This window comes from Apium graveolens, chromosome 7 (genome assembly GCF_009905375.1).
Source record: "Apium graveolens cultivar Ventura chromosome 7, ASM990537v1, whole genome shotgun sequence".
Taxonomy (NCBI): Eukaryota; Viridiplantae; Streptophyta; class Magnoliopsida; order Apiales; family Apiaceae; genus Apium; species Apium graveolens.
The window spans coordinates 190,539,497-190,553,042 of NC_133653.1; the positions used below are offsets into that span (position 1 = coordinate 190,539,497).

The 13,546-nt window shown below is 34.7% G+C and overlaps 1 protein-coding gene across 1 annotated transcript; it reads left to right on the forward strand.

Moving 5' to 3' along the window:
• Positions 1–8,959: 8,959 nt before the first annotated feature.
• LOC141672162 (putative protein phosphatase 2C 34) lies at positions 8,960–12,849 on the forward strand. Its single transcript, XM_074478668.1, has 6 exons — positions 8,960–9,171; positions 9,670–9,933; positions 10,519–10,827; positions 11,285–11,402; positions 11,490–11,713; positions 12,609–12,849. The coding sequence occupies exons 2-6, from the start codon at positions 9,691–9,693 to the stop codon at positions 12,819–12,821; spliced, it is 1,107 nt and encodes a 368-aa protein (XP_074334769.1). The 5' UTR covers positions 8,960–9,171; positions 9,670–9,690; the 3' UTR covers positions 12,822–12,849.
• The last annotated feature ends 697 nt before the right edge of the window (positions 12,850–13,546 follow it).

Consider the following 13,546-nt stretch of genomic DNA (forward strand, 5'->3'; position numbering starts at 1 on the left):
GTTGCTGTTAACATCAACTCCGAGCTGTTTTATCCTGGTGGAGATATTGCACGCATCCCAAACGCAGGAGGTAGGGGGCAATATTCTCTTCAGGAGCAACTAGGACTTCGAGCAAGGCCTGGTGACTCAGCTGTGATCATATTTTCTTGGTTTTTTGTATCTGTGTACCATTATTTTCGGACTCTGTTGAAAGCTATGGTTTCGGGTACATCTTATTTTCTCTCTTCGTTATTTCAGTTACTGATTTTGTTTACATGCATGCTTTGTTTTGTTGACTGTGGTCTTGGCCTGAACTTGCTAAATTCTTTATACACTTGCCTCTGTGTTGCAATATTTGTTAGTGAAATTTACAACATTCTTGAAGAGAATATTAGTTATTTAGAATTTAGCATAATGGTTAACGAAAGTGAGGTTATCGTTGGTGGTGGTAGCAGTTCGGGTGCAACTGCTGGGGCCATTGATTGGACCACCTATAGTTTCCCACAAGCTGTTGAACTAACCGGTTTACCGGAGAAATTCAACGGTGGCATTGGCTTTTCTCGCTGGCAGAAAATGATGAAGTTGTGGCTGACTATAAAGGCTCTATGGCCGATTGTGGAATATGAGAAACCAGTAGTGGATCAAGAGAAGGCTGACACAGTTAAGGCTTTTGCGAAGTGGGCTGAGAAGGATGGAGTGGCTAGGGCGGCCATTCTGGCGGCACTAACAAACACTTTGTTTGATGTCTATTCTTATGATGCCTACTCTGCAAAACTCTTATGGGAGAAGCTGAACCAGACACATAATACTGACTCACAAGGTCTAGAAAAGTATTATGTGGCAAGGTTCCTAGAGTTCAAGCTGGTGGACAATAAGTCCATGACTGAGCAGGTGCATGAGTTCGAGATGATAATGCATGCTTTGAAGGAGTCTGGAATGAATCTCCCGGAGAAGTTCAAGGTGATGAGTGTGATTGAAAAGCTCCCGAAGTCTTGGGAAGAGTTCTCTCTCTCCCTGAAAAGACAGAAAGGAGAGATCACCTGGACCAACCTTATGTTGGACATCTCGGTGCAAGAACAACACAAGTCCAAACAGGGACATGTGATGCCAACTGAACACGGTACCTCGAAGGTAAACATAGCAACTGTAGGACATAAGAGGAAGACTTTTGCTAAGAAAGCTAATGGTGATAAACCTAAGAGTGACAAGGACAAGGCCAAGAAACCCAAGGCAAACAAACCATGCTGGTCTTGTGGGCAGGTTGGGCACTGGAGTAAGGACTGCCCTACGAAGAAAGCGAAGAAAACCGAGGTAGCACAAGCAAATGTTGTGCTTGGAACCGCAAGTGGGCCTGTAGTGAACATGGTCGTTGGTGAGGCTACGGCTTCTGAAACCGACGTTGACCGGTATGTATCCTACAACCCTGTGATATTTTCTACCTATCTGTCAAATGAATGGTTGATAGATACTGGAGCTAATGTACATATTTGTGCTGATATTAGTTTATTTGTATCTTATCAACAGAGTCATAGCCTGACTGTGAAGATGGGGAATGCTAGTGCGGCTCGAGTACATGGAGTTGGAAATATGGATCTGAAGTTCCCTTCAGGACGTATTCTATCTCTGACGAGAGTGCATCATGTTCCCGACATGCGTAGAAATATAATAAGTGAAAGCTGTTTAGTTTCTAGTGGTTTTGAAATTTCGTTTAAATGTAATAAAGTAGTTCTTATTCACACTGGTACATTCTTTGGCAAGGGTTACTTGTCAAATGGTTTATTTGTTATTAATGCGGATCCCGTTTTGGGAAATTTGAATAATAATGTTATTCCTTCTGTTAACTGTATTGAATCCTCGAATATATGGCATGCTAGACTAGGTCATTTAAACTTTGGTGCTCTTAAGAACATGATGAACTTAAAGTTGATACCAAAACATATCATAGAAAAGAATTCTAAATGTCAAGTATGTGTGTCTGCTAAACAAATAAGGAAACCTTTTCATAACGTTGTTAGGGATTCAGACTTGTTAGATTTAGTACACACTGATATTTGTGAATTTGGTGGTGTGTTGACCAAGGACCAGTTTAGATACTTCATTACTTTTATAGATGATTGTAGTAGATGCTGTTATGTTTATTTACTTAGACATAAGGATGAAGCACTTAGTAAATTTATTATATAAAACTGAAGTAGAAAAACAAACTAGTAAGTTACTTAGAAGGTTGAGATCTGATAGAGGTGGTGAGTATACGAGTAATGCTTTTAATGAATTTTGTGCAAACAATGGTATAATTCATGAAGTTACTCCATCATACACACCTGGGTCTAATGGGGTTGCTGAGCGAAAGAACAGAACATTTAAGGATATGATTAATAGTATGCTTATTAACTCTGGGTTGCCTAAATACATGTGGGGGGAGGCTCTAAATACGGCTTGCCATATTTTGAATAGAGTCCCTCTGAAACACATGGATAAAACACCCTTAGAGTTATGAAAAGGCAGGATGACTAGTCTAAAGTATCTTCGTGTGTGGGGGTGCCTTGCTAAGGTGCTTGTTCCTGAACACAAGAGAAAGAAACTAGGTCCAAAAACTGTTGACTGTATCTTTCTGGGCTATCTTGAAACCACTACAGCTATGAGATTTTTAGTGTTAAAATCTGACATAGATGGTATAGTGGCAAACACGATAGTTGAATTTCGAGATGCGACATTCTTTGAAGATGTCTACCCTATGAAGACTGGAATACCTGAAACGACTTCTGAGGAAGATCCTACTCACACATCAATATCTATTCCTGATCATGTGGAAAAGATGACAAATATGGGGGTGGAACCTAGTATAGCTCTATTTCTAAGGAACTAGAGGAACCAAGGAGAAGTAAGCGTGCAAAGGTAGTCAAGGATTTTGGAGGTGATTTCATCACTTACAATATCGAGGACGAACCTTTAACTTTCCGACAAGCTATGGATTCTTCTGAGTCAAGGCACTGGAAGGGCGCTGTGAAGAGTGAAATTGACTCTATTATTTCTAATGGAACATGGGAGTTGGTTGATCTCCCTCTTGGGTGTTCTACTATTGGGTGCAAATGGATTTTTAAAAGGAAGTTGAACACTGACGACTCAATTGATAAGTACAAAGCTAGACTGGTAGCTAAGGGTTTTAAGCAAAAGGAAGGAATTGATTACTTTGATACATACTCTCCGGTTGCAAGAATGGTAACAATCCAAATGCTTATAGCATTGGCTTCAGTCCATGGTCTTATCATCCATCAGATGGATGTAAAGACGGCTTTTCTTCATGGTGAACTTGAAGAAGAGATTTATATGGATCAGCCTGAAGGATTTGTTGCATCAGGCAATGAAAGGAAAGTATGTAAGTTGATCAAGTCCATCTATGGCTTGAAACAAGCTCCCAGAGATTGGCATAAAAAGTTTGATGAAACTATATTGCCTTTCAGTTATAAGATTAATGAAAGTGATAAGTGTGTCTACACTAAAGTTAAAGGTAATGAGTGTGTTATTTTGTGCCTATATGTGGATGACATTTTACTGTTTGAAACCAATATTGAGATTGTTAACGAGACTAAAGAATTCTTGAAAAGGTATTTTGAAATGAAGGATATGGGTGAGGCAAGTGTGATTCTTGGAATCAAACTGATTCATTCCACTGAAGGAATAACCTTGACTCAATCTCATTATATAGAGAAATCTATACTTGAGAAATATGGTTATTCACAGTGTAGAATCGCTAGTACACCCTATGATTCGAAAGTTGCCCTTGTCAAGAATACTTCAGGAGTGCCTGTGTCTCAGTTAAGGTATTCTCATATTATTGGGAGCTTGCAGTATCTTGCTAACTGTACTAGACCAAATATTTCATATTCTGTGTCTAAATTGGCTAAATATACAAGCTGTCCAAACATAACTCATTGGGATGCTCTTGATAGAGTACTTAGATATCTAAAAGGCACAATGTACCTTAGTTTACACTACAGGAGATTTCCTGGTGTGCTTGAAGGGTACAATGATGCAAGTTGGATAGCTAAGAAGTCTGGTTCCAATGGAGTGACTGGATACGTGTTTACCTTGGCTGGTGGAGCAATATCCTGGAAGTCAAGCAGACAGACTATAGTTACTCGGTCTACTTTTGAGGCTGAGTTGTGTGCACTTGATGCCACAGGGACGGAGGCTGAATGGTTACACGGACTTATGTCTGCAATACCTGTAGTAAGCAGACCGCTTCCTGCTATTGCTATTCACTGTGATAGTCGAACAACTATCGACAAGATTAGCAGTTAAAAGCATAATGTTAAAACTAAGAGACACATCCAAGTTAGGCTCAAGTCTATAAGAGGTTTAGTGACTGATAGGATCATAGCTATAGAGTTCATAGGAACTCAGAATAATATAGCTGATCCTCTTACTAAAGGACTGGAACCTGCAGTGGTCCTTAAGTCAAGGTTGGGGATGGGACTGTCAATCCATCATAATTGATCAACAGTGGGAACCCAATACACATGAGAGGAGATCCCTCGAAGTGTATTCAATGGGTAATAACAAGTTGTAAGGATGAATTGGTAGTACCTTTGCTACATAGATGATACTATAGTATCTGAGTCTATCCCCTGTAAACCTAGAAGGTACTGACACTGCTAGAAAAGCAAGAGTGTTAAAACTCTGAATGGGGTCAAGTCATTTGACGAGATAGAAGCAGTATATCTCTGGAGATGCCCAGCTAAGCGAATGTAATTGTGTGGTCGCAATTAGAGGATAAGGTTAATTCTTGAAGCATTCGACGAACATGATCGAGACATGACCATTAATGTCTCAAAGCCGTAGATTGGCACCATAACCATTGACTTGTCGTCGTCTATGGAACATGGTTATACTAAACGGATTAAGATTCAAGGTAAAATATTCCATCTGAATCCGGTAACCATTGAAGTAGATGACTTAGGAGGGTTCAAACCCGGAAGGGTACCTACTTTGAAAAACAAGTCATGATGAAAAACCTGATTGCATTTCTGTATGGATTTGTGGGGGATTGTTAGAAAAATTGGATTTTTAGATCATAGTTTTATTATGTTCTTGATAATAATCCTAAAATCTAATGATTGGAAGTTGTTCCATGATATGTGGACTTAAACTTTCATGTATGGTTTTAAGAATTTTTCTTAATAAAATCCATAGAGAAATAGAGTTGAAACTAGTAGCTTGTAAAAGCTTGAAATGGAGAATGTGTCATTTGTCCCACATTGAAAATAAATAAAGTGAGGATTTTATTTATTTGTGATTTAATATTTTAATTAGAATTAATTTATCAGTCGGGCTGGGTTATTGTCTCTGTTGGGTCTGGTCACTTTGTAAGCGGGCTGAGTCAGATTCAATGAATCTGGACATGTAACTGATAAATAAAGATTCATAATTAAAAATATTAAAACTGATTTAATGTGTGGATTAAATACAAAAGCTGTTACATTTTATTTAAATTCAAAATCAGCAGTTTTGATTTATGTATTAAATGAGCAGTTTTGATTTCTCATATTAATGTATATTAATGTATATTAAAGTCTTTTAATGTCTAGGTTGTAAGTTACACTTAGCCTCTACTATAAATAGAGAGCCTAAGTTGTTGATGAAACATACCACACAACATTCTCCTCTTTTCTCCCTCTCTGCATTTTCTCTCCCAGAAACACAAATTTGAAGTGTTGTAGGTTGGTTTTTCCGGCGACTGAGGTGCTGGTCGAGGTGGAGGTTTTGTTGCTGCTGTTAACATCAACTCCGAGCTGTTTTATCCTGGTGGAGATATTGCACGCATCCCAAACGCAGGAGGTAGGGGCAATATTCTCTTCAAGAGCAGTCAGGACTTCGAGCAAGGCTTGGTGACTCAGCTGTGATCATATTTTCTTGGTTTTTTGTATCTGTGTACCATTATTTTCAGACTCTGTTGAAAGCTATGGTTTCAGGTACATCTTATTTTCTCTCTTCGTTATTTCACTTACTGATTTTGTTTACATGCATGTTTTGTTTTGTTGACTGTGGTCTTGGCCTGAACTTGTTAAATTCTTTATACACTTGCCTCTGTGTTGCAATATTTGTTAGTGAAATTTACAACAGAATATGTATAAATAATTTTTATATTATAATATTATATAATATATACATGTACACACCTACTTATCAATTAGTTGTATAAACCTATTTTCACACACCATTGACATTACATACAAATAAAAATAATAATATATAAAGATATGGTTGATGAAAAAAGAGTTATAGATACACATTAGGGTTTGAGCAAATTAAAAAAATAAGGGAAATGACGTGAAATAATACAGAGGACGGGGAAGAGGATCAACAAATATAGAAGACCAAAACAGAATATCTATAATTTTACCTAATAGTTGGCTACGGTTGGAGTGCTTAAAATTAAGACAATAGTTAAGACAATAGTTAAGATAATAGTTAAAATAGATGTCACGTTGACAAATATACCTGATGGATGATTGTGGTTGGAGATGCTCTAACTAGTCTAGGAAAGTAAGATATCTAACCGGAGGAGTCTACACAGACTTTGATCTATGCATACCTTTTTAGTTATAATATGCCAATGAGCTAAAGAGTCAGTCTATCACCTTGATACAATCCGTTGACAATTACCCATATAAATTTTTAATAAAAAAAGTCCATCTTTTAAAGTCATATATATGGCTGTTTTAACAGAAAAAAAAAACTGGTTCTCATAGGTAGCATGGACTCCCAACTCTTTTTAATCTTATCACACTCTCACAAGACATTGGTTGATAACAATTTTTTTTATATAACTAAAGTAAAGTGACGTGTGAATGAACTCTACACGTAAATTCGTGATAACAATTTCAAGTTCAAGTTCGAAAGTTTTCCGGATGAAATGGAACAAGTGTTGCGGTATGTAACAATAATAAAAAATAATACCAAAATCCCGCTACATAATCTTCTAGCTAATTTGAAAGACTTGAGGGCACGCTGATATTCCAGAAAAATTCCGTTATAGTGATCAAATGATAATTGATTCCACTAAGATGAAGACTTTTTGATGGAGTAATTTCCAATCTTTATCTTAAAAATATGATATATTAATTTATAATCCTTGTTTAAAAAAGATTAATTATTACGAATATAAAGGTGTTGGGAAAACCAAAATATATATATATATATATTATAATTTATAACCTGGAAAACAATGTTTTAAAATTCAGATGATAAGATTCTCCTCAAAAAACTAAAAAAACAAATATAATAATTCAGATGATACTCAATAATTTCCCCAGCAAAATATCTAAGACAAACAGACAACACACCTCACTGCTAAAATAAAATATGGAATCTTCTCAGAACTCCTCATGCCTAAAACATTTTCAAAACAATTTCTACAAATATTATTTTTATGTTTATGTTTATTATGATAATATCTCACAAACCCCTACAGATTATTATTTTTGTGTATATTAAGATTTGACTTGATAATTTTATGAATAAAGCTGCCGGGACTTAGTTAAAATTAGCTATCTGTACGGCTAACAATAATGATCAACAATAATAGGCATTTGTTAATCTAGTGACATGTCATCTTAGCCATCTGTCCGATTGATGTCGTAATCAGACTCTAAAATTTATTTAAATAATCTCATAATTAACTGTAAAAATAATACATATTCCAATTTCCAACTATGCTGAAATACTTGTTTTTTTTTGAGAATCAACGTCTTCTAGGAACTTCATTACATTATGAGGGCTCGAATAGTTTATTACTTGTCAGGCACTAATATGTTTATATAATTTTATATAGAAATGAAATATAATTTACTTTTAACACTTCGGTTGTTAATACTCCGTCCTCGACAGAAATTGAGAAATTCAAAAATAAACACAATAAATAAAGACGAGAAAAATTACAAAATGATTTGTATTTGTGCAACACTTTTATGTATCTACATGTTCAATTTCATCTCCCCAAATCCCAGATATATTTGTTTTAAATATATGTTTTCATTATATTTTCAGTTTTATAATCCACAAACATATAAAATACAGTATACATTACTTCACTATTTGTTGGTAGCAATTACGAGAAAATGTTTTATTAAAAAGATTAAAGAAGACAACAATTTTGAACTATCAAAGAAAATGCATGCAATTTTTTTGATTTTAGAGCTTAAATATATTTATTTATTTTAACCCTAATATTAATCTTATACTAAAATAGTGGACAAAGTTTATAGAACTTTTTTTTGCAGAATTGCTAGTTGTAATTTTAAAAGATGTTAATATTAAATTGATGATTCTAAGTTGTCACCTTAATCTCTTAAATTCACCAAATCATATCAATTCAGTTATCCTAATTATTAAGTTATACTCCCTCCGTTTTTCTCAAATGTTTACATTCGAGTTGAGCACGGAGTTTAATAAAAATGATAAAATAGTTGAGAAAAGTTAAAAAAATTAGTAAAGTAGTTAGACTGATTAATATTATATGTATAAAGTGGGTATAGTGGAGAGAAATAGTGAATATAATTATTTTAAAAATTATATATAATTTTTATTTTTGAGAAATTTTAAAATATAAACAAATTTCAAAAAAAAAGTGTAAACAAGTAGGTGAGAAAGAGGGAGTAGTATATATGATACATTTATCATAATTACATAAAACATTTTTAAATTATTTATACGTAACATGGATCATAAAAAAATCAGGCTGCCGACCTATATCCGGGCTGACAAGATATATACCACGCAAGCGATTGACTAATATTTATTATCGTTCATTTATAAATATTCCACATTTCCCCTTCATAAAAAACAAAAAACAAGAAGTCCACGTGTGTAACCTTTTAATCTGCTGCAACTGCGAGGGTATAATCGTAAATTGGTCCAGCATGTTGGCTAACCATCAACGGATACATATCACTTACATAAAGTTATATACTTGAATTTCCAGCTTGCCATACATTCATGATATGCACTCAAAAAACCAACCTTTTTGTTCTCTACTCTTTTCTCTTCAACATAAAAACAACAAACCATGGATAATTCTAAATCACCATCTTCATATTTGAGCTCAAATTTACCAACTTTCTTGCCACTAGTTTCAACTTTCATGCCAGCTTCTCAGTTCAAGGCCTAGTCATTATTTTTCAGAAAATCAAGGTCCTTTTTCTTAACTTTTTATTAAAAGAATCATGGGTTTTGTTTGGTTTTCCATGTGGGTGTGTTTGATACTGTCTTTTTTAACATTAGTGTTTGTTTGGTTGCTGTAAATATAACAAAAAAAGCTGTCATTTTTGTTGTTTAGGACAAGTTGGCTGGTATAATTACAATTAGTAAAGAGCTTTTATAGTGTATATTCAGTGGTTGTGATCATGTTCTGTTTCTGACAATTTGATGATCCATAGAGATATTGGAATTCCATGTAGGAGTGAATATTTAATTTTACTTTTTCCTTGTACTGTAAAGGTGTTTGTTTCTCCCTTAGATCCAGTGGGCTTGTTGATCCTGTTATTTTTATTGTGGATATACATGCCTTTCTGAGTCAGATCACAATATTTACTGACCATAGTATAAAATACCCAAACTTTGCCCTTTAATGATTGTTGCGTTGATTGTGTAATCAAGAAAGCTGTTTCTTATCTTGTTTGTAAATTTTAGTTTCTGAGGGGGGTCATATCCATGGGGCATTTTTCGGATATGTTAAATGAATTGACCAAGTCCATGTCGATAAAGAAATTAAAGAGTTCGGGGAATTGTGGTGGTAGAGAGGCAGTAGAAGCGATGGCCAAGGAAGCAAAGAAGAATGAACTTATTCTGAAGTCTTCTGGTACAGTTAGTGTAGATGGATCAGAGAACTTTGTATCGGTCTTCTCCAAACGAGGCAAAAAAGGAGTGAACCAAGACTGTAGCATTGTGTGGGAGGTATATATGCTCATTAACATTTACAAGAATTCAATCTCAAGCTGTATTATATGAACATAATTTAACCTAGTTCGATGAATGTGTAATGACTAAAGATAAAGTACTTACTATTATTGTTGCATGAAAATGAAATGTAGTAACTGCAAGCATTGTGTAGTAGTGTGAGCGTCTGTGTTTGAGGGTATACATATGCCTATTAAAATTTGCAATCAATTTTCTATAAACCTCAGTATGTGAAAAGTAAAAACAGATCTTTCATTTTTAGTAGTTCGATGTAGTTCATAATTTGTTTAGAGGAAAAATAAGTATTAAAGATTAAGTCCTTTGTCATTGCATGAACCATAATACCTCAAAGACTTGACTGAATGCCACTATCTATTTTATTTATATTTTCCTACTAACAAGAGCAGAAGTACTTTCTAGAAATTTGTTTGTTGTTGCTTATTAACTTTGTGGTTTACATTGATTAGAGATTCAGAAGTGCATTAATATTTTAGATTATACTGCTTACATATAGATATATGTGAGAATGTGAAGCTCCTACAGTTCTACTTGTAGTTGAGAGATAACTTTGTTTCTGTGCAGGAATTTGGACGCCAGGATGACATGATGTTCTGTGGGATATTTGATGGACATGGTCCATGGGGACATTTTGTTTCCAAAATGGTTAGAGACTCCTTGCCGCTGTCCTTACTGTGCAATTGGCAGGATGCCACTGTTGAAGCTGCAGTTGACCAGGATCTTGATTTTGAAACTGAAAAAACGCGGCAGAGGTTTAGTCTGTGGGAGCAGTCATACTTGAGGGCTTGTGCTAATGTTGATCGGGAGCTGGAGAAAAATCGAAAAATTGATTCCTTCTACAGTGGAACTACTGCTTTAACTGTTGTTAGACAGGTAATGGCCGGTCCTTAATATTTGAAACATACCAATATCTTATAAATAATTAATATTTGAAACATTCCAATTGCTTCTTGGTAACTAACATCTGAAATCTAAATAAAGATTTCAGAATAATTTTCAAAAATTGTTTGTTATCAAGTATATATCTTTCTTCTTTTGGCTGATAAATTTGAAAGCGGTAAACTGAATACTCTACTAAGTCACATTCATGTTTTATATTATAAGATGCTATTCTGTTATTCATTCTCATTTTAGTTATCAACTGGGTTAAATACGATAAAAATTTAAAAATGCATCGTCAGTCGTACAAAGCTGTTCTTTAACTAGCATCTTAGTGGCTGTTCTCAAACAATTAACTAATCTTGTGTTTAACATGATGATTATTAGTAGTTCTATCAAATAGGTTATGCACAATACTGCAGTGTTGCTTCTTAAATCAATAAAATTTTAGGGGAACCTTATAGTGGTAGCAAATGTGGGTGACTCTCGCGCTGTATTGGGCACCACTTGTGATGATGGCAGCATAACCGCAATTCAACTTACTATCGACTTCAAACCCAATTTACCACGTAAGTATATTCCCTGTCTCATTTGTCTCACAAAGTACTTCAACTACGCAATTGTACTAATTCCTTATATATTTATATTGTTCACAGAGGAAGCAGAGCGGATACTTCAGTGTAAAGGACGGATTTTTTGTTTGGATGATGAACCTGGATTTCATAGGGTCTGGTTGCCCTGTGAAGAGTCACCCGGGCTAGCCATGTCTAGAGCCTTCGGTGACTTCTGCATAAAAGATTTTGGACTCATCTCTGTTCCTGAAGTGACAAAACGACAAATAACCACCGAAGACCAGTTCATTGTGCTCGCAACAGATGGGGTATGTATATTCCTTGTAACTCTTCTCTTTGTGAAATGTTTAATCTCTTCTTGGTATGCTGTTTCTTTGCCAGTGATTCAAAAAATAAGAGTTACCTGTATAAATAATAGTATAAGGCTGCTCCCTCCCTTGTTTCTGTAATTTGCTGCATAGTCTGAATACTATCTCGTCATTTCTAGAAACCACATAGTTAAAATTAAAATGATCCCAAAGACCTGATTCAAGGCCAAAGGAATTTTCTTATTTTAAAATTTTCTTTTCGTAAATTACAGTTTTCATTGCATATTTTTATTCACAAAATAAAAGTTGTAGAAAATGATTCTCTCAGTTATGCAGTCAAAATACGTAGAGTTGTTTGCAGAAAAGTCAAACGTCAAATTTAAAGAAACAAAGGGAGTATAACACAAAGATGATTAATATGTGTTTATGTATTGTATTAATAATATGGTTTCTCCGTGTTAAGATGATTATATTTTATCTTAGCACTCTCCCCACTGCAAAGCACATTTTTGGGTTGAACAGTAGATCACTACAAGCTCATCTTTCTCCTATAAGAGGAGGGCTTAATTGGATCATGTTTTACGATCTTATACTCTGCTTCAGACATTGAACAGATATGAAGAAGGACATTTAATAGCATACTTGATACTAGGCTTTGCATGCTTCTTTGAAATGTTTCAGTTCAAAATGTTGAATAACCTAAAACAGAGAACAAAATTATCAGTATCTTTGCTACTTCAATATACAAACTGCACACCTTTAAACTCATCGACCTGCCGATTGCCGAGCATGTAACACATAAATGCCATTACATGCTGCATTACATCACATCTATCTTTTTCAGTATATCACCCCTGTTTGTTGTTAACACTACCACTGGATTACAAATGTTTAGGTTTGGGATGTAGTCTCGAATGAAGAAGCTGTTGCAATTGTATCATCTACTACAGACAGAGCAAAGGCTTCAAAATGTCTAGTAGAGTATGCTGCTTCTGCGTGGAAACGCAAGAGGAGAGGCATTGCTATGGATGATATTTCAGCTATTTGTCTTTTCTTTCATAATTCTCAGTTAGCACATCAAATTCACCCCGTTACTGTTTCAAAATAGCATGTACTAATGAAGGTGATTTTTTTTCGATCGGGTGTGGGATTGAATGTGGCGGTTTCTTTTTGAAAAGATTAAATGTCCAGAAGATTTTGATTATAAAAGGAATAATAAAAAAGAAAAGATCATATGAGTACAAAGATAAAATTCTACATAAAATTTACAAAAAGATAACAATCTACGTACATACTGAAATGTAGGGCTGCAAAATTGCAGGGCTGCAAATAAATATAATGGTTCGTAAACAAAACGGGGACCGACTTATTTGGATAAACATGGTCGAGTTCGTTTCATCAAAATGAGCCTATCTAGGATGAGTTAGTGAGCTGAGTTTTTTATCTGTTCATCTCGGACTTGACTTGTTTGAATATGCTCAACTCAGGTAACTCAATTCAACTTGGATAAATTTTATATATATGACAAAAATAAATAATTATTAGTAACTTAAATAGTTTTAGTAGTACATTTTTCTCGTCATTTATTAATGATTTAATTACGAGTAAAATGCACTTTCTCTATCCATATTTTGTGTCAGACTACTTGAGATATTACATTTCAAAAATTACCACGTGTTAAACTAAAATTCCAGCTCCGGTACGTTACGTGTACTTACGTTAAAATAGACCAGAAATATAGGGGTAAAAATGTCTTTTTTCATCATCGTCTTCCTTAATCCAAGTTTCACCATTAATAACATTTTTTTTTGAAAATCTCATTCATTATTTGAC